Genomic DNA, 22,256 nt, shown 5'->3' on the forward strand with positions numbered 1-22,256 from the left:
GACTTTTTTTTTTTTTTAATCCAAAGTTTATGGTTGGAAATAAAAGTGCTTTCAAAGCAAAAATCCTACATTGCATCAGCTTCTCTAGCTTAAACCAGACCAACATTAACTTTTATTTCATCTTTTGCCATTATTGATTTCTAGAAATCAAAATCAGGCAAAAGTGCTAAGCCTGATCATTTCTTTATATTTTGAAAGGAAAATTGGAAATGGGTGTAGTGATTTTTTTTTTTTTTAAATGAGCAAACATAAGTGGAAATACAGTATAAAAAGACAAAGAGGGTTTGTCTTTAAAAAAAAAAAAAAAAAAAAAAAAAAGTATTTGGTATGACCAGTTTTATTCTTCAACACGGTCTGAACTCCTCTAGCTCAGCTTTCTGGTAATTTGTTTAAGTAGTCTTCAGGGATAGTTCTCCGGGCTTCCTAAAGGACTGTTGTACCTCTTGCCTAACCCATCGTACAAACCGCAGATGATCTGAATGAAAGTTTTCAAGTTTGGATTCATCACTCCATCAGACCTGTTGCCACGGATTTTCAGTCCAGTTCCTGTGTAATTTGGCATGCGTCAGGCGTTTCTCCCCGTTTCTCTTTCTTAAGAATGGCTTCTTGACAGCCACCCTTCCACTGAGACCATTACTAATGAGGCTTTGGCAAACAGTAAATGGATCAACTGAAAGGCCAGATGTACTTCACAGGTCCTGTGTCAGGTCTTTGCTGGATTTGTATTTCCCCATTTCATGACTTTCAAATACTGTTCATCTGCTGTTCATCTGAGATATGCGTTTGACTAATAGCTCTTTGGATATCAGCTTTGGTGCAAAAGATACTGTCAAATTGTTATCTTTAAGCACTTTTCTACAGGCAGTTGTCACAGCAACACAAAATGTATCCCCATCTCTTTAGTTGAAAATGTTATGAAAATGTTCTGTTATGTATAGACAATATTTGTCCATCCCTTGGGTTGGATGCCTTGTTGTCCTTACAGGATTCATAGCTCATTGGTTTAACCGGAAAAAAGAGAGAAGAAGAAGAAAAAAAAATCCATCTGAACATAGTCTGATAGCAATTTAACTAATTATTCCTCCAACTACTATTTCTTCCTCAACACTACTAAAAGAAAAAGCTTTATTTCTTGGAAGTAAAATATAAAGAAATGAGGGGAGGTGCAGGCTTTTTTTTGCACAGTTGTGTACTTATATTAGACTAAAACTTCACCTTTCGTAAGAAGGGGGGAGTTGCAGTAGTTACCCGCTATGCATGCATGTAGATTTGTGTCTGTTACCTAGGTATGGTATACAAGAAACCATGCTCTGGCTGCTGATGTAGTCTCTCAGGCGTTTATAGTTGTCTTCTTTGGACATCAGGTAATCAAGCCGGTCAAACGTTGCCTTGTCCTTCCGATTCAGTAACTACACACGAAGACAAGGATAAGGAGGGAACACATTAGGGCTAAGATGTACAAGTGGAAAGATTTTACCATAAAAATATTTTTAAAAGAACCTCCTGTGGTTTTGCAGACCAGAGTTCAAGAAATTTCCAGCATTACATCACAACATCATTATGTTATTATGTAACTTCTACATCTTCACTGAGAACACTGACAGACATGTTTGTAAAACAGACACTGATTTAAAATTGAATAATGAATTCAAAATGTTCACCATCCATAAAGATCGTGTCAATTTCGTGTACAGATACTTGGCATTTCACTGAGACGCTGACATCTTTCTAAAAGTAATCAGAGTTCAAGGGAAATGTATTTGTATTTGTTAACGTCTCATTTTCCTTGTGAAATTAAAGTTTCTGAAAGTTTTAACTCTTCTATTCATCATGCCATGTCACTTGTGCTACTTTGTTCTATTATTCTCCGTTTATGTGTCCAGTGTTTTGGTACAGGCTTTAGGGAAATTCCTGCTTATTGACAGAACTCTACTAATAAACTTGTGACTTCAAAGCACAGCAAATATTACTCACCGCCCAAGTTTTGGTTAGCCTGAAGATGGGAGCACTTTGTAACGCTGACACCACTGCCATTACCGCATGGAGGTTGTTCATGTCACACAGTTTCTGTGAGTAGTAGTAGAGTACATCAAACATGCACTAAGTTGAATTTGTACTGCAAACATTCGTGTGGATAAAACAAAGTCATGTCCTGGGTGGACTTGTGTACCTTGGCAGTGCGAATATACAGACTCAGCACCTCGGCTCTGATCTTCAACGTCTGTGCATGGAGGATCTCTCGTACCACCCAGAAACTTGTCTAGAAAAAAAAAACAAACAAACATAAAAAAATACTCACAAACAAGGACTACAAATGACCAAGTATTACAGAAAACCCATTTCAAGTAAGGACAAAGGGTAGTTCTGCTTCACAAAATCTCCTGATTTTGAATCTAGAGCCAAGACCTGTGTGACAACTCTTAATTAAAACGGTTATAAAGCAGCGCAGCAGAGCGCATGGCAAACTGCAGAAACGCTACATTAGTCAATTGGAAATTAGCTCTAGAGTAAAAGCAAGACGTTCAGAGGAAAATCCAGCTGATACACAAGAGATACACACCACAACTCCTGATACTTCAGCTAAGAAAGTAGGAGGAAACAGGGAATACGTGTGTTTAGAGTATTTGGCTAGACTGAGAATGATGTCGGAAACCTGTCTCTTTAGGGAGAGCGCTGGCAAACCAGAGCTCTGATTGCACATGCACGCAGACAGAGACAAGTCAGTGAATCAATCAGTGTTTAAGCTCCTGGGAGAAGAAGAGAATGGAAAGAGGAAAAAGGAGAAGAGTAAAAGAAGAAGAGGGGTAAAGGGAGGGAAAGTTAGCTTCAACGCCACAGGGCTCTAAGGGCTTCAAAGCCAACAGCTGTCTGCACATTGTGTTCTGATAAGAGAGGAAGACTGACCATCCCTACGAAACACAACTCTTCATCTCTTTCAGTTTCCGAATTACTTTCTGACTTTTCCACTTGCACATTAACTGGCTTTGCCTATGTGGTCAACATTCCTCTGTGTGTGTCCATCTACAAATTAAGTGTGTGTGTGCGGCAGCTTCACAGTGCTTTTAAACAGCCAGGCTGTGCATAAATCCTAACCTATAGCTGTCTCTGCAGACCTTTTCCTGGAAACAGCCCTGAGATTTTGTTTTTGTTTCAAAGATGAGGTGAGGAGCTCAGGAGTGAACAGATAAATTCATTCTCCCTCACCCTGTCCCGTCTTATAAACATATTACTATGAGGTAGTACTGACAGGAAACAGAGCCATGTGCTTTTAATTCTCACCGTTTCACATTAAGCTTTATGGAAAAGGATGATGAAAATGGACAGAAGACACACAGCACAGATGGTGGACCCCGACTCCACTGGCGTCCACTTTAATATTCATCTACTGCTTTGAGGAAATGACCTCCCATAAAGAAGCAGCACCCACTTTCAAATGAAAAACCGAAATCCTGTTACATTTAACGTTTGCCTCATCTGTGCAGTAGAAAAGACTTTCCAGTAAATGACTAAATTTGGTTCCAATCTGGGAGCAAAGCATGCTGTAGCTTCACATTTAGGTTCCTCAGCGGTCTAACTTGATATCTGAGGTCAATCTGGACGGAGCATGGCTCCAAAAATCACGATCCCTTTGGGGTTCATTACAGAGCATGTGCCTGTGTCTGCTTCGGCCTCAAAAACTGTGCAATGATGAGATCACTCATGACAACAGCGCTCCAGATAGTTGCATTCACAAAGTGCTCATGTGTGCCTGAGAGAGGGCTTCCCAGACAGGGCCGTGTCTGTATGGGGTATGCCTTGAAACAACGATGATGTTTTTGGGATTGTGTTTATGAGCGTATCAATGCCTCCAGATGGAGCTACAAGGCCCCAAGATCTCAATAATCATAAATAAGAGGAAGCAGACAGATCCAAACATAAGCTGATATGTGGAGTGACCAACTAATGACCCGAGGAGAGAAAAATAAAGGATGGAGACGAAGATTTGGCAAACGATGGGAACCGCAGCTGATTATGGTAGGATCCAGTCACCGTTCCATAGTAAAGAGGAGTTAGGGAGGGGGGGAAAAAAAGGAAAAAAAAAAAAAAAAAAATCACAACAATTCTAATTTGTTTAGGTTCATAACCATTACATCTTTATTAACCGTCTGATTCCTTGTTTATTGAATAAAAACGTCCCAATTTGTCTCTACAGAAAACTAAAGAAGGATTAAAGGGCACTCATCATATTGTATTAAATGAGCTGGCCAATTCTTTTCTGCTTCACTGGCTCCGAAAGCAGAGTGCCAACAAAACAAAGGCCGGAGGACAGAGAATATGGGTTCAGCTCAAGCAAAGGGGCTTTCTGGGACTCTGTCCTCCCAGTCCAGGTCCCATTATCCAAAAAGCTCATTTTCCTTGGCTGCCGGCAGCTGTGTGTGTGCAGCTAACATCTTGAATCACCGTTTGGGGTGTGCTATACATGGAGAAGTTTCCACAGCAACGCATTCCAGTTAGATAATCTCATATTTGTACTGGAGGGCAGTAAAAAGGGTCCCAGAGGAATTTGGCAAAAACACTGGAAGTGGATTAAAGGGCACTGCTACCCCTTGAAGCATTACCAACAACTTCCTGTTTGATGATGTCACGGGGCACTGAGGGATCAAGCCAGATGCACTCCTACAAGCACACATGAAAAACCCCATGCATGCCAGGAAGAAGGAAAAGCCAAGGACAAGAAAAAATGAAGGGGGAAAAAAAAAAAAAAAAAAAGCTACTTTTCCTCAAAGCAGCATCACCTGGGGACCATTTATGATATATATATATAACTCTGTCACTAGCAGGGAGGAGACATAAGGGACTATAAAGGGCTGCCATGACAAACAGCTTAAAACAACCACCTCTGGGAAAGCAAGGTTGATGATTTGGTACATGGAAGAATGAAAGCAGGGGATGTGATGGAAAGAAGAACTTTATTCCCTCCATTCCTTGATAGCCAAGACACATAAATCTATAAACTTAGAGCAGGACTGTTTCTCATCCTTTTTTTCCTTCTTTTTCTGCTGAGGCTTTAGAATGACTTGAACTAAAAGGGCAGTAAGGGTAAATGGTGTTCCCCGTCTCACCTGGTTGAACCTGCAGGTAAAGGCCACAACATTTGGAGCAGAGCTGTGCTTCTCCTTCTTGTTCCAGCCACAACTTGACAGCTCCTGAAATCACAGAATCGGGGAAATAAAGATTATGTAGCGAGTCACAGATCTTTTTTTTGCATACACCAGCATTTTACTCAATGTATTTAACAGTCTAGTCAGGGTCACACTGTGGGGAGAGTATCAGAGGTAGGGAGCACAACGTAACAGGAGAGGAACACAGACGAGAACGGGAAAACCGCTGAAGACAAGATCGAGGCAAAGGTTCGGACAGATTAATGAACTGCTGCCCAAAACAACATGTTCTTCATCAGTAAAGTCTGCGCTTTCCACTGATACACTTTTTCATCTAGATGAGGAGTAATTGTTGTTGGAATTTCCCCCGCAGAGAAAACAGCTGGCTGAATCCTCAACAAAATCAACCAGATTTTCAAAAATAATTAGTCTCCTGAACAATAAATTGATGGATACAAATTACCTGCTGGTAGGCTTATCCATGTTCTTAACTCACCACTTTCAATATTGGACAAACAACACCTCAAGGAAGGTATTAGCAACAAGCACGCAAGGATCCAGTGAAGAATGAGGACAGAACACTGTAAACAATTGCCTTTGACAACAAATGAGTGTAAAATGAATAACGTCATGCAAAATGTGTGCCTCTCAATCCAGATAAATTATCAAAGTCTTAAGTCTTATCAAAGACTTAAAAGGATTCTTCGTAAAGGGGTGCAAGGACAGTCAGGACAAAAAAACAAAGTAGCAAAAGAGAAAAAAAACTTAAGTGTTAGCTTCTAATCATTATTTTTCTAGTCATTTTTCCTCTTTTTGTGTCATTAAAAATAAATCTGATGCTCACTTCAACCAACTGATGGCAGTTGTGCTGTGGCAAAACCAAAACACAGAACAATGGTAACAATTTAAATTAAGATATTTAGGTGCATTTGTTGCACACTGAGGATTTAAATGAGCACAAGCAATGCATTTTGCTGAGCTTAAAAACAGAAAGACGCTAAAATGTAAAAGTAATGATGTAAAGAAGTTAAAGAAAAAAAAAATAAGTACCAGAACATACATGTAAGAGGATGTAATTAGCACTGGACTGGCTTTTGTCATCGTGGATAATTTTAATGTGAGCAACTGAAATGCTTGCTCACCGATTTTCTGTCAAAACTTTCTCAATTCATCATTTCAGCACAAAGAGGAGCAGCAGCTTCAGCTGCTTTGGAAAATAATTAGAGTACACGTTATCGAAAGAAAAAAAAAATGTGATTTTTGGAAGGTAAACACAGAAAATCCCCTCCTAAAAGACTAATTTCTTTCTGAATACCAGGCCAGAGTGAGCGTGGCTTTCAGCTGATGTCCTCAGCGGTTAGGTAAAGCTGGAGACCACACACTGCACTGCAACAGGAACCTGGGCCCTCGTATGGCCCCTGCAGGCTGTCCACAATCCAGGGACACTGACATAACAGTAGGAAAAATGTTGTGCAAGCTCTCCTGCTAATCCCTGCCAGCATGGCTGACTTAGGCTACAATATAAGCAGCTGAATGAGACTGCTGCTCCCCCACACAATACCCCCAGTGAGGCAGTCAGACTGTCTGGAAGTAGCAATCTCCACCCAACTGCTCGCAGCTCCCTGAACTGGACCGTATCACCGTGTCTACTTCTAAAGAGAAGCTGTGCTCATTCAGCGGTGAGTCTCCAAGCTGAAGCCGCCAGTGGGAGCAAAGATACAACATATCAAATACAGATGTTAAAAGCAGACACTCGTGCGTGGGCGAGGTGATGCTTGGGATCCATTTTGCCTGAGTCAGGATGAGGATACGAGTAAAGGAAAAAGGAGTGCAATGGAGCGAAGATGCAGGCACAGCAGTGAGACTGTAAAATAAAACACTGCAGAAACCTTAACACAGCATCTTCCCACAAGGTTTTATTAGACCACGCGGGGACTCCGGTGTTTAACTGTGCCGTCCCTGTCACAGGATACAGCTAAAATAGTGCCCTAATTGTTTATTTTACATCAGTCCTTTTCAAATAATTGCTTCCTTTTGTCCTGCCATAATGCCAATCATTTTTCTCTCCTTCACTTCCACATAACTTTGGTGATGACTCCTAAAACAAACACAGTTAGGAAGTGGCAACGTTAGTGTGCTCAAACCACCACTTGCCCACCCAGGTAGGCTGAACACCTGAAAAGGGGCATACAGACAGACTTTGGAGTTTTGTCGTCACTCAGGAAAGCTACAAAATTTAAACAACTTGTACTAAACCTTCATCACTAAACCACCTGGGGTAGTCTTCTAATTTAACCACCCATCCATGTTTGAAATCATTTAAGTCCAGTTTCCTCATATGAGACCATTAGGATTTTATTTCCTTTATTTTTCCTAGGTCCTTTATAGCCTCATTTCACACTAAGGCACCACAAACTCTGACAACAGTTGAGTGTTTGGAGAAGGGCTTTCACAAAGCAGCTCTGGTAAAGAGAGGGTTTAAAATTCTGCAGTAAAAGAGTGCAATAAAAGAAAAAGAAAAAACCGTCTGCTACGCCAAACCACAGACAGCCTGTCGTTTCCACATGTTGGTCTGGCTGAGCAGCATTTTCATTAAAGCACAGTCCCGTGGGGCTGATAGGAGCCGGATACATTTACATTGTTGGGTCTGTACACTTAAAGTAAGAGCTGTTAAAGAAATCTGATGTCACCTCTGGCTGAACAATTGATTATATGACCTACAAGTGACAAACAATAGCCGAGGTGGTTTAAAGGGCATTTGTCAACCAAAGACATTAAAATAAATTAGACACCATCATCAGCCACAACAAAACTTTACACAATCTTAAGACTTCTTAAAAAAAAAAAAAAAAAAAAAAAAAAAAAAAACGGACTATATACATCTTCATAATCACCAAAGTTTGACTTGGTTTGTTTAGCAAAAGCTAAATAAAACGATAAGCTGCAGCAAGGCCACCATTTGCGATGCGCTCGTGTGAGCCATCACAGCACTTCCTTTTTTTATTTTTATCTACTCTGTTAATGGAAACCTGTGTCAAGATGCAAGGAAACAGTTAAAGCCCACAGGCCAAGAAAGGAAGAGCTGATGAAGATGAGAAACAGAACGGAAAGAAGAGATAGGGGAGGCAGTGAAACTGAAATGAATCTTGATAAAAGTAGAGAGGAGACTGTAGAAATAAGCGTTTAAGTGACAGGAGGGCTGATACTGGACTCTGGTTGTCTGTGTGCCTATCGATAATTTAGGATCTACTGATTTATTGATTTGCCATTTTGTTTCTGTTGTCTTAAGACAAAAAATTTAAAATACCTTCATCTCAAACAGTCATGAACTATAGACTTGGCAGGAACTCAAGCCAGCAGCAGCGGCCCCCATTACCTGGCTGTGCACACACCATGGAAAGAATTACTTTTCTAAAAGTACGTTTATTTACGTAATTCAGTACATGCATTTTATGCTTTATTATAGTCAAACCAGAAGAAGCAATGTTGCTATAAAGAAGACATCAAACTGCATTTGTTAAAGATGATATATGCTTACACAAAAATCAAATATAATTAAGACCATATTGCAGTGAGACTGGACTAAATCATCTCTGACAATGGAAAACTCTGTCCATGTGGTTTTTCTGTCTCTACTACCAAAGCATTATTTTCTCCAGCTTTCACTGTGATCAACATGTCCAGATCATCATGCTGACAGGCTGCAGTGTAACAAAGATTCCCCCCGGTTGTGCAGCAATTGAAGTTTAATCTCTACATTAGTCCTGTGCAGATCTACAGGGGCCTACAGAAACCTTTACGTGATGCTTCTGTTATAGTTGTAACTGTATGGACAGCAAAAAGGGGGGAAAACGTTTTAGAAAATGTTTCTTTATCTGAAATCCAGTGCTGGAAGAGACTAAGCCAAGATAGGCCTGAGAAAGACAAACATTACTTTGGTCCAACTACAAGTCAGCCTGTTCTGAGGATTTCTGCTCTGGGTTCTCAGACGTGAGGATCTGACATACTTTTCAGCGGTACGTAAAATGCAATCTGATAGTTCCCTGAGAGTTGGAGCAAAACCTGCCAGCCAAAGCCACAAAATTACGTACTTGGCTGTTGTCATGACTGTGTGTTAAAAACAAAAAGGCAACCCTCTCCCTCTCAATCCCCTCTGCATCACTCAACTAGTTTTTCCCCTCAGCTTTTATTTCATAATATCCAGCTGGAGATCTGATTATGAAATTAGAAATACCCTGCTGGGACTGAAAAACTGAGAAAAGGAAGGGTGAAAAAGTCAGCCACTGTCGTTTTATTTCACCTAAATTCAACTATAATTTACCTTTTTTTATTTTACTTCCCCCCCCCTTTTTGTCAGCTGATCAACCATACAGCAAGCAGCTATACATTCCAGTTCAAACAATAAACACCAGCCAAGGCTAAAATCCATTAGTAGTCAATACTTCAAATGAGAGAAAAAGATTTGTTACAAGACCCCCACATTCATTCCTCCCGCTCTCTCTGTGATCCATCTTGTCATTTTAATGGCAAACCAACAGCCAAGGAACATAACAGAAATTCATTTGGGGGTTGTAGATCAGTCTGGTGTGCAGTATAGATTATTTTACCATCAAAAAAATAAATATCTTCTGGTGTTTCCATTATTTATACCTGTGCTCCAAACTGAGCACAAAGACACTGACAATGCTCTCAAGCTCTGTTAATTTCTCTTTGCACTTTCCAGTTTAAAAAAAATAAATGCCATTGCATTGATGAGGGTCCATTACGTAGTGGAAGTAAATTACAACAACCCTCAGGTCTGGCAGAGGTTTATGAGCTGTCACTTACGCATCATAAGAAGCAGATGTGTTTAGATTCTGTGTTTGTCTCTAAAGTCTGCTGTGAAGGACTGACATGTTCAACTCTGATCTCTTAAACCTGACTCTCACGTACTTTTCCAATCAAAAGATAAATAGAATAAACTGTTTCCTGTTCAAAGGGGCTGGCCAGACATTATAGCATCTCTCCACACCATTTTTGCTGTATATATCCACGGGTCCCGTGTAATCTTTTATTGCTATTGTGACTTATCTTTTCTTCTTCATCCAGATGACTTGGCTATACCTCTTAGGCTCCTCTCCATAAATATGCTTCAAGTCATGACTGAAATACTCAAATTACTGAGAAGCTCTGTTCTGCTATAATCTTGTCTGGGGCAAATATTGCAAGGTCATGCCAGAATATCTGTTTGTGTGTCATGTATGCATGCAACTTTCTCTCTGTGGCCTCCTGTCTCACATAAGCGCTCACATTATTATGTTAAGACAGTTATGATGTGTTTATGGAGAGAGGAAAGAGAAAAAGCTAGAACAAAAACACCAAAAGGTCAAGTCACAGCTACTTTATGGTCATTTCAGCCATTTCATGTAGTTGGGGAAGTTATTAGTTAATTAAGTGCAGGACTGGAAGAACAGAGCAGCTCAACCTTGAAACTTCTATTGGACAAGCTTGGATTATCTAAAGTAAATCTGCCATAAAGACATCTATAGGAGATTAAATAAAAAGGGCCAAGGAGAAAACATCAAGTTAAAAGGAGGTCTGGGTCAAACTGACCCACTGAGAATCACTTAATGACGGATGATGAGATAAGAGAGCTGGGTCTGTGGTTACGAACCAGAATGTAAACAACTGTTTTCAGAATCTACATCCTGAGACATTTCAGGTAGAACCTTTACTCCAAATTACTGGAATTGTGGCATAGGTCATTAAGCCGTCATGCAGTACTGAGTCATCGCTTGCCAAATTTAGCTCTTTTCAACTCCGTCCTGTTCCTCAAAAGGAAATGTAAGTTTAAGGGCAGATGAGATCCAGTAATTAGTGCAGACAGGCATGTACAGCATGCAGTGCCCTGCTAGAGGTCATTTTGTAGAGCTCATCCTGTTCCTCATTGAACAAAGGAGCAAATACCGTCCCACTGATGGGTTTTGACCTTCTACAGACCTGTCCAGCTCAGACACGGCAAACCTGGCGATAAACCGAATATTGATTTGCCATCCTGGGGGGCTGGAGTACCTGAGCGCCTCGTGACACTGACGCTAGCCGAATGCAAAACTAGTGAACACTCAGAATAGATGAGAAGGGAAAAAAATGATAGTGGCCTCCACCCATAAAGCCATTCCTTTTTTGGGTGTTGTGTCTAGTGGACCTGTTGTTAATTTCATTAACACCAAAACAGTTGAAACAAATTAACAACCCCCTCTGCTACTTAACTGACCAGATCAATATCCCAGATGTTTAACTGAGTTCATGCTATACATCGATTAAAACGTTTTCCTTTAATTTTCTGAGGAGCGTAGGTTTGGGGGGAAAAAAAGAAAAGAAAGAAAAAAAAAAAGGCAAGATTACACAACTTAAGAAAAAAAAAGTAATTTAACAGTTTCCTATTTGGCTAGTGAACAGAGCGAATTGGCAGGAGTGCCTGAACACACACGCTTGTTTTTTTTCCTCCATCATGTGTCTGTGAGGAGGGGAAGGAAGGTTGACAGCACTGGAAACTCGCAGTTCTGTTCAGGCTTGGCCATGTACATTTTTTTTCAGCAAGTTTCCTGAAACAAAAGCACAGTGAGAGCATAAAAAGCCTTACTAGTCCACTCTACCACCTGCCAAGATCCTGCTGGGTCACTCTACATATGGTACACTCAGCTCCCTCTCTCCCTCCAGACTACAGCATTCATCACCCTCTCAGCACGCCCCTTCAATCAGGGCAGTGGCTCCTTTCCAAATGTCCCCTCTAGTTCACTTTCCCTTCGTTCCCACTTCACGTCAGTCTGCAAGGTACTTCACAACAAACCAAACAAGACAGACAAAGCCTGCTGCTACTAAGGAACTTCCGTCTCTGTTCTTTTCCCTTTTTCCACTGCTCAAACACAAACTATTTGCAAGACTCAAAAGGGCATGTTGTACTATATGAAGCCTAATTCATTAAAACGTGGCTTGATATCAGGCCAGAAAGGTTATGAGCTGTTAGAAATGCAAATGTTGCACATATGCAGCAGCAGGAGTCAGACTAAGCCACGGTACAATGTGCTTGTGGTCTGTATGCAGTTTTTATAAGATCACTGCGGTCAACCTTAAACATGGGTTATCCATGAATGCTGTCAGGAAAGGGCCTAACAGCCAACAGGGGCGAAGCATGAGGTCTATCTTACACAACAGAACTGGTGTGCAAGAATACGTGAGATACAGATGGCCTTTTTTCGCATAACTGACATATGACAAAGCGTGGGAGCTGTGATCACAGTGGCTTACTATTGCAAAACATGACAGTTAGACATAAACCACATGTACCTTATGTATGAAGGGGAAAAGCAAAAACATGGCATGGGGGGATTCCTAATGTATAATGTGGTTTAAAAGTCTGGGGGCACCAATGGAGAAATTGACCTTGGCCACCACCGCAATTTTCCTACGTTCATTTTTAATTTATTAATCAGTTTATCATAACAAATAATACGCTTTAAAATTTTTCTAAAATTGTACACCGAGTTCAAATTTGCTCTGTCCCCTTTTCCTTGATGACAGTTTTCACTTGAACTTACACGGATTCAAGTTTGCACAAAACCTAATAACCCATGTTATCCCAGCATGATCTGACCATGACCCAAAGCGCTTGGCAGTCTGAGTTTAAGTGCTCCATAAAATCCAACAAGTTTGTGGTCAGGCAACTGTGGAGGAAAGCCCATGACAATCAGCACTCCCTGGATCTATTTTGTAGAGAGGGACTGATATTGCAACAGGCCAGTGACCCCAAACAACATGAAAATGCAAACCAGAGGCAAGAGCATGACTGATGACAGGAATACTGCTGCTCCTTGGAATATACTGACTGCACACTGGCCAAGTGTCTGACTCCAAATTAGGCAAAAAAATATCGACAAATTTGAATATTATGACTAGCCTTTTTATCACGGGTTTAATAAATAGTCTTTTTCTTTATCTCAGTCATCTCTTTATAAACACCCTTCTGTTAATGGCACGAATCTCCTGGATTTGTTAGTAGACTACTTTTTTCCAGTCATCCACTAGAAATACTGGTTAAATACCAGCCTCTCTTCCTAAGAAGCGGTTAAGAGGTCACTACTACAGGGTTTTTAACTCACTGAGCTCTCTATCTGTGATGAAGTAATATTTCTATCTTTCAGTGAATAAAATTAGCACATTCATGTTGTGTTTGTGTGCTCATTTTTGGTTGGCTTTGAATACAACTGATCCAGCTGCCACACCCCTCTGAGAAACCTGTCTATTGTCTTCAATTTTCACTTAAATAACCACCGTTAGTTTTGATGCACCTTTTTTCAAATTGCTATTCTAAACTAAGTGAATGTCAGAAACCAAATACGACAATGCTAAAGTCTAAGATTAAGCTATTTATTATAAACAACAAAGGGCACAAGTTCATTTGTTGAACAAGGCACCCAAGTGTCTCCCGAAGTTATAAAAGCCAAGTAAACTGGACCCTTTAAGCAAATTTGTGGCACTGAGCATGTTAGCCAACTTGGATAAATTAAAACGCTGACAGAGAGTGCAGTCTTACATTTTCAACAATATATGTGAGAAAGTGTGTTTTTAAAGATTTCAAATGCCCCAAAGGACTGAAAGTTGCTCATCAGTAAGGTGAAACGTTCCCTTGAGTCCTCCCACTCAGTTTAAATAATTGTCATTCCGTTAACATCGTTTTTCCTCTCCACATTAACTGCTCACCTCTGGCTGGATGGCTTTGAACACAGGAGCATCCATGAGTGTAATCTGGCCCTGAAGGAGAGCAAAAAAGGCACCTGTTAGATATACTTTGCTCAAATTGAAATATTTATATAAACTAATGTTTGTATCATTTCCTATAAATTCCATGTTGCTATAAAGAAGGTTGTAAGGTTGATGTAATAACAATTCAACAACTGAAATGCTGATTTTTCTTGTGTTTTTTGTTGTTGTTGTTTTTTTTGGTTTTTTTAAATTGGGCTTGTGATAATGCCTAACACCACCTTGAAAGACATTAATATATCAGGGATTGATTAAATAAGACCAAGAGTGACCTCTTGTGGTGGAATGGGACACAACAAGACACAAGCACAAGTATTAATAAAAGAGAAACTTTGCAGACGTTCAAAAAATTATGTTCCTTTCATGTGAAAATCCTGTAAGATAAAGCTAGTTCGACAAAAATGTGACTTTGTTCTGAGTTTCTTTTTGTTTTATTATTATTTTTCCAGAGATGACACTGAAAAGTCGCTGAAAATGGGGCAGAGGCAGCAAAGGGAACTGTCAGCAGCTGCTTACCACTGCCAGACATCATCAATTATTACTGATGCAAACTCTGACCCCATTTCCCCCTCCATCACCCCATCTCCTACTGTCTTAAGTCAGCACATCATATTTTTGCTTATATGCACGTTTATAACCCCTTATTTGTGCAGGTTAATCAGAAAAGAAGAGATTGTAACAGAAACACAGAAAATTCACTTACTGCATATTCCTCAGGAGTGACCTTCAGCACATCGAACACAACTGCGTCAAAACTCTTCTTCAGCTCTGAAGATCCCTTATCACTGAGAGATTCTGAGCTGCTGCTCTTCTGGAAGTCACACACACAGAAACATACAAACAATCTGATGGCTGGGCTTCTGAGAATTGGATTACCAAATGAAGAAGAGTGGTGATGCTGGTAAGGTTTTGAGATTTGTAAAATGAACACCAAGAAAAACTAAAACATAATATATTAGAATGTTATTATTTAATATGTCAGCTAACTAATACCAATATATAATAGTTATACATGAAAACCTTCATAGTTGAAGTATACACAGCTGCATTTTAAAACATTGACGTGGATGAGGCCTTACCTCAGAGACTGTGGCAGCACTGGTGGAGATACTGGATTGGCCATTAGGGAGGTCCATCATTCCCACACCATCTAGCTCTAATGCAGGAGACCATTCATCATCCTCAGCTACAGCAAAGCCCGCCCGGCCCTCTGACAGAAAACACATACAAAATGTATGACAGTGAGTAAACTGCGCACGATATCCTGATCATTAATAGAAGCATTCAAACTGCTCATCTTGCAAACAGAGCACCATCTACTGGCTGAAATGGGTTGATTTAGACATACTGTTGCAACTACAAGGAAAAATGTACCCTCTCAAAATTAGTTATGATGTAAAGAAATGCTGGTTAAATGGTTGTGAGGTTCAGCTATTGGTCCAGAATGCCTGTGCACACCATATGGATGTGCACATTTACAGTCTGCCTTTACTACGCTTGAGGAAAGACAGGACAGAAGGAGATTAAGGTGAGCATTAGGAAAAGATCTTCTGTGAAAGGGGCTTGTGGTCCGTGAGTGTAAACAGCTTACCCGACCAATTCACTGGCTCCCATCCAGGCCAGATTTGCTACCAAACATTTGTCTTTCCTGTTGTTTTCTCTATGCATTGTTCTAAAGTCTTAAATCCATTCTACACTTTTATTTTCAACCTACACAGAACTATGTAAACGTGTGTGTGTGCGCGCGCGTGTGTAAAGGGGTTATTTAAGCGTTTAATAATAATATGAATTGTAAATATTAAACTGGAGACAATCTAATCCTCGTACAGACATCACCGAGTGATATCGTATTAATATTCTAGCACAATTTAATATTCTTGTCTGCTCAGCACTAAAAACACCTTGGAGACCATTATTAGCCAAAAGCACACTGGGAAGCAATAATGAAAAATAAGGAGCTGCTCAGAATACTGAAGGCCAGCAGAGGCCAGCAGGTGTGTGAACGCCTGACTGCCTACTTGTTTGTCTTTTCATCCAGTGGCCTGTTCCATTAACTTCCTTATACAGTTCTGCCAAGACAAGACAGATATACCGGCAAACGCCGGCATATCATGTAAACTATCCTCACATTGTTTGACAAAGTGCATAATCCTCCAGGAAGCAATAGCTGGCCTGTGTTTACAAGTCTGAGTCTGCTGTATATAAAAATCCTACATCTGTAATTATCTTATAATTACAGATGTAGGATAGTTAAGCATCAATCTACGTTTTCATAGACTTAATAAAATAAGAAATTAAGTTGATCCTCAGGCAACTTAAAAAGCTAGACATTCTTTAAAGGAAAAAAAGCCACACTTACCAGATGGGTGTCAGATGTACATAATGCTTGAAGTGAAGTTAGGCTGTTGTTCTGTTTTCGTTTGTCTATCGAGTTTTATCGTTCTCCAAGGCTGGTCTCTGCTGTCTGTGTGTCAATGAAAGGAACAAAAGAAAAAAGGGGGAAAAGAACAAAAAGCAACATGATTGTTCTGAACATGAGTAAAAACCCACACAGTTGAAATCCTGTCTACCTCTGTGCCTCCAGACACTTTCCATAACTCACACCAGCCAGTAGGTGTCTCACTACGACCAGGAATAAAAGCATGTGCTAGACTGTGGAACATGGTATATCTCCTATTCCCTCCAGGTTATAATGATAGTCAGTATTTCTGTTTGTTACCTTTCCCTAACACTACATTAAGATTTCCACGATCCAAAATAAACTTCGAACTTTGGCTAACATAAGCCTATAAAGACATGACCCCAAATAAATACATAAAATCAAATAAATAAGACAATGAATGTTTGTCTCACTTGGGTTTTGTTTTTTTCCCCCCTGCTTCACACAGCCCGTTAAAAATAAAAATAAATACAAACATCTCTGTGCTAGGAAGACAGAAATAGCATCTGTGTACACAGCTTTAACAAGCGCTCACATCTGTCCTCGGCGTGTTATAGTCAAAGTGTTATCAACCAAGAGCAGTGTAAACAGCCTCTGACAACAGCAGGTTTCTGCTCATCTGCTGTCGCTCATTTTTTTCTGTTAGAAGAGCTTAACCATAACCATCCTAGCTAGTTTACATCTAGTTTTACAGCTTCTTCCGACATTCACACCTCCTGCTATTAAGAATCACTTCTGAGTCATTGCCTTTCCCTATCCAATCCTAACTAGCTGGTGCTCCTGATATAAATGTCCTTGTGTCTGACACACCTGACAGTCAGCTGAGCTGAAATGTGCTGTGTTTGGTGACATAACTCCACATAGGCGTGTCATAATGCTGGGCTTTCTGAGGTTCAAGCCCAGGGAATGTTTATAATGTCAGCTGGCAGAAAAACATGTGTGCACTAATAAGGTACAGGTGTGTGTCTGGGAACAAGACGGGCTGACGTCTCAATATCACAAGTATAAGCCTTGCAGAGGGCACGACTGGAATAAGAAGAGGAAGAGAACAATAACAGAGGAAGAGTGACAGAAAGTAGAACTACTCGTGTTGGAGCTTGTAGGAGAGGACGTGTCGTTAAGCTAAATGTGACTCATAATACTGCATAGCAAGTGGCGTTGATTCAGACTTCGCTCTGTGAATTGGCTGCCTCTCCCTCCTTGTATTCACTGAATTCCAGACTACCTTCTGACATTCACACACTGCAGTTCACACACAAAAGACCCAGGCTGCATCAGTACTGAAGGGCATAATATGTATTAGCGAGTGTTTTTGTGTGTGTTGTCGTCATGCACATGCCAGCGTATCTGTGCACGTGACAAAGCATTCCACATCGTGCACTGACCTTTTACATTCCTACCTCCAGCAGCCATGAAAACAGGTCTTCCATGACCTCCATTTGACATGTCCTAGGTCCTCCTTAAACTGCTCATCTCCTGTCCTTTTAATCCTCACCTCAACCTTATTTTATGGCAGCATTATATCTTCAAGCTGGAAGCGCAGATTAGTAAGAAATGCAAACATACTCTAAGATAAATAAATCTGAGGGTTTGCGCTGCACGTGATAGTTTGTGGGAGTGGAGTGAGAAATGAAAATTTATCAACTATTGATAATCAGATCATTTTAGTCAGTCATTCGTTAGAAGCATGGAAAGTTCCACGTCTTGATCTGGTGAAAATATGATATATACATAGGGGTGGCTGTAACTCTGTTACAGTACCCATACGCCCATGGAACTGCTCTAGATGTAAGATGTATTGTGTAAGACGCCCATGACAAATCTGTAGCAGTGCATCCCAGATGGCCCAGCATCATGGAAACAGTAAACACCTGGCATTAAAATACTCCATGCAGAGAGTGCTTAGACTCACATATGTGTCCTATTTACTTGTGTCGTATGTATGTTTACTTTCTTCTTCTCATTGTAAGGTGCAAACTATCATAGGGACAGGGCTATAAAGGCTCGTTTCAGACCACGGATAAACTGAGGGGCCACTCAAGGTAAGATTAAAAAAAAAAAGTTCTTTTGAACAATCATGCAAAGCTACTTTAGTGAAGTCCAAGAATAAAAAGAGGGAGTGCAGGACCGACACAGATCTGTGTGATCGAGGAAAGGTCACAAGCTGTGAGACTGAATAAAGGATCACACGAGACTTGTGTAGCATTTAGTGTTAACAGAAACGCTGAGCCAACCCTGCCAGTCCCCGTCTAAAGAACTAAAGGCCTTTTCTTTGACACCCAACAGTCCTGCAAGCCAAGCATCGTTTCTCAATTTGTTCTCACTATTAAACATTAAATGTGTGTGTGTCTCTCTCTAAGGGAGGTCTTATTAGCAAACAATAATGGAAGCATTTCCTCTGAAGCGCACAATCATTTGAAAACAAGTCTTTTTCTCCTCCGCTGTGCTTTATAATAAAAACTGCAGTACCTCTTCTTCGTCACGGTCTACATGCACAGTACAGACGTGCTTTCTGCTCTGCCTAGCAGAAGTGGGGCTTGATGCGTTTGAAAAGCATGCCGCAGATGCGCCAAAGTCAGAGAGCCAAAGTGGGTCAGTGTGTTGAGGTGTGTACTGAGGGATGTGACAGCCCATTAAGCTGTGCTGCTGTCTCCTTCTCTTTAGTACACAGTGCGCATACATACCATTCATGCCGTCCGAGTTTAAACTCTCAGGCAAATTATCCCTCCACCATTCAGATATTGTCATAGGCCTCTTTACCATATGAAAAGAAAATATTCTGAGTGGGTAAATCTCTAGATGAAACACTTCACTGCACATTCAAATTTTAAGACATAAAACCGCAGGACCTACGACCTGTATTTTTAAATTCACTCAAATAATCTAAACATTAAAAAGAAGCTATAAAAAGCAGCATAATATGGCATCAACAACAGGGCAAATTATACAAAAGCAAATATGCTTTGACAAATAACAGAGTAACATAACAACTACTCAAAAATACAGCAGCACTTAGCAATGGAAGTTATATAAATTATTACATGAAATAGCTCTATGGCTGAGTTCTTGCTGCAGTATAGTTTTAAAATATTATAAGTAATATCTTGTCAGCCTTCTTGATTACTTATAGTCACTCCTCAAAATCGCATATCCTCATAAACTCCTATTGCAGACCATCTGCAGCCGAGCACACACATCAAGTGCAAAGCTTGTCTTCCGTCTTGCCTCCAGACTTCTTACATGACTGTACTTCCTGTTCACTACTGCTTTACAGAAACAGAGAAAGTGTTACTTTTAATTTTGCTCATGCATTTTGTGAAGCTTGCTAATCACCAGAGAGCTTGTTGGTGGCATTTCATTTAACGTAATGCCATGGAAGACTGAATCGAGGTTGGTCTCGCTTTCTCTGGGCTCTCATCAAGCCTGCTGGGGGACAGCAGGACAGTATTGATCTGGAGCTAAGAGAGGCCCGGACGATCTCCCTCTCTCTCTCTCTCTCTCTCTCTCACACACACTCACACACACTCTCACACATGCATTACAGCAGCGTGTCGCCATGGATCGATATACACTGCTTTCACTCAGCAGGTTGGCTGTATAAGCAGAAGTTAGTGACAATGCCTGCGGAGGGACAATAATGTCTGTGTGTGTTGTCGAGGGAACACGACTAACAGCCCCTTCACATGATCACTTAACATGCCAGTGATGTTCAGCCCTTCATGAAGGTCAATAATGGGACAGTGGTAACGCCATGGCAGTTTAGACCAGCAGAAGTGGATAAGGGAAAACATTTATAGGAACAGGAGGACCAAAAACTGTCATAACACTACAATTACACTTTGATGTGAACATAAAAGCAAAGTTCTCTATCCACTGAAATTTTAAACACCAGTCAGGGGTGCAGGGAGTTTCTGCATTTTATGACACACACACACACACACACACACACACAAGCTATACTTTTGAGTAATTCCCCAGTTTGCTATTACAGCATGCGGTATTCCCGTTGCTCGGTCGATACAGTTTTTATTAAGTTCGCACAAGAGGAAGTGAGAAGATAATTCTATACCCCAAATACAGCCACTCTTCCAGACAATTCCCCCTGCATGTATCTGATTTATTATAGCAATATAATGCAAACAAAAAGAAAATAGTTTAATGGTGCCGTACCATCTAACAAAAGCATGTTTTTTTTTGTTTTGTTTTTTTTGTTTGTTTTTTTCAGAAAATCAATAGGCAACGAACCCAGTGACACCACAGATTTTCCACAGCCAGTGAATTAACAGCAATGTACCATCTACTGTAGTGGGCCATCATTTTATGAGCATCTGGCTCTATTTGTGACGGGAAATTACCGTGATGTAGTGGAAAGATAGACAGCCGAGGACAAAGAGGGTCTTAAAAAGGTAGGAGATGAAGCACAAAAAAATCATGATCAATTTTACACTTGTAAATAAACCTGCACTTTTTCAAAACATTTAAACTTTTAGCCTTATTTGAGTCAAATCCCCCACCGCCCCAATCCGTGTGCAGTGTCTGAATTTTAAAAAAGGCCAATATAGTTTCATCAGCAACAACACAAAAAGTGTATTTTATATCAGGTAACAAAAGGTATTCAAGACAACTGTCCATATAAAAATTATTTCTGAATTATAATGAATATATCACAATATAAAGTCATTACCCTCTGTACGTACAATTAAATGCCTTCAACAAGTCTTTCAGTTGGCTAAACATTTTTATGGCCGTCAGCTGATTGTGATTCTGCTCAGCTGATCGGGTTTTTGTTTTGGGGGGGTACATGTCAGACATCTAAACCTAATTCTAAGCCAGTGTTGTTGTTTTGTTTTTTTGTTTTTTTCAAAAATAAATAAATAAATAAATAAATAATGTTTTGGATAAACTTTCCTCCCTTGCTCTTTCACCCCTGCTTGCTTGATCTCTACAGCTTTGAGGGGGATAATTAGAGCTCACGCTTTAAAGACAGGCTGTCTTCTGTTTTTTTCTCATTGCACATCCCCCAGTGACACAGGCAGGCTCTGTAGGTACAACGCTCACAGACCTAGATAACACCTATAGTTAACATTTTCCAGTGACCTAGCTTTTACCAACCTTTGAAATCATGAAATACTACAAAAACTACAGCTGCCAAAAGCAAATACAAGGCCCAACTGGTCTTTATCACTGTATCTGACTATCCATCAAATGAACCGAGAAGAGGATAGAGTGCCAAGCTTGTGAGTAGCGGCATGTGGCAGGGCCTCAGAGCGGCAGGCTGTCACGTGTGGGCAGGGAAAGGGCCTACAGTTTGAGTGTATCTGTGTGTGTGTGCTGACTTCAGCCTGATTTGTGGCCCAAATGGGAGCAGGCAGGCTGCCTGGACCAAGTTCAACTCTGCTGCTGAGGCCTGGGCGACCTGAGCATGGTGACAGATGAGTGGGGGGAGAAAAAACTGGGAGAGGAAGCGGGGAGGGAGAGGAAGCAAAGGAAGTGAGAAGCTGGCAGCAGTACATTTGTCTGTGGTCATTCCCTGCATGGACTATTAACAAGGAAAGGACATGGTAACAATACAGGGCAACAGAGCAGTCAGTCAGAGGAGTAATGCTTAGAGGAAACTGATATGATCTCTATGTCTTCCTCTATGAGTCTCTGAGGGCTGGCACAAGAGTGAAACCTCTTGTTGGACACCAAGTAAAGACGCAAGTGCTGAGTGAAATCGTTATATTAAGCAATATACACATTAGTGTTCCTGATATAAAAATAAAAAATAAAAAAAAATTAAAAAAAAGGGAGGTGTGGGTTAACACTAAGCTACTAGTGAGAGGTCATTTTATCAAGGTTTAAGGTTTCTGGTTCAGCATGCTTAGGTAAAAATG

At 40.5% G+C, this 22,256-nt stretch overlaps 1 protein-coding gene across 2 annotated transcripts in view; it reads right to left on the reverse strand.

The window, feature by feature from the left end:
• ralgps2 (Ral GEF with PH domain and SH3 binding motif 2) overlaps window positions 1–22,256 on the reverse strand; it is a 70,907-nt gene that overhangs the window by 33,585 nt on the left and 15,066 nt on the right. For both annotated transcript variants that reach the window (XM_031753796.2, XM_031753797.2), the window contains exons 2-9: window positions 16,300–16,404; window positions 15,020–15,150; window positions 14,644–14,751; window positions 13,881–13,931; window positions 5,103–5,186; window positions 2,171–2,260; window positions 1,975–2,067; window positions 1,283–1,409 (exon numbers count right to left, since the gene is read on the reverse strand). In XM_031753796.2, coding sequence (XP_031609656.1) covers window positions 1,283–1,409; window positions 1,975–2,067; window positions 2,171–2,260; window positions 5,103–5,186; window positions 13,881–13,931; window positions 14,644–14,751; window positions 15,020–15,079 — 613 coding nt within the window. In that variant the 5' untranslated portion in view covers window positions 15,080–15,150; window positions 16,300–16,404. The remainder of the gene's footprint in view (window positions 1–1,282; window positions 1,410–1,974; window positions 2,068–2,170; window positions 2,261–5,102; window positions 5,187–13,880; window positions 13,932–14,643; window positions 14,752–15,019; window positions 15,151–16,299; window positions 16,405–22,256) is intronic.

Source organism: Oreochromis aureus, linkage group 23, assembly GCF_013358895.1.
Source record: "Oreochromis aureus strain Israel breed Guangdong linkage group 23, ZZ_aureus, whole genome shotgun sequence".
In the NCBI taxonomy this organism is placed as follows: Eukaryota; Metazoa; Chordata; class Actinopteri; order Cichliformes; family Cichlidae; genus Oreochromis; species Oreochromis aureus.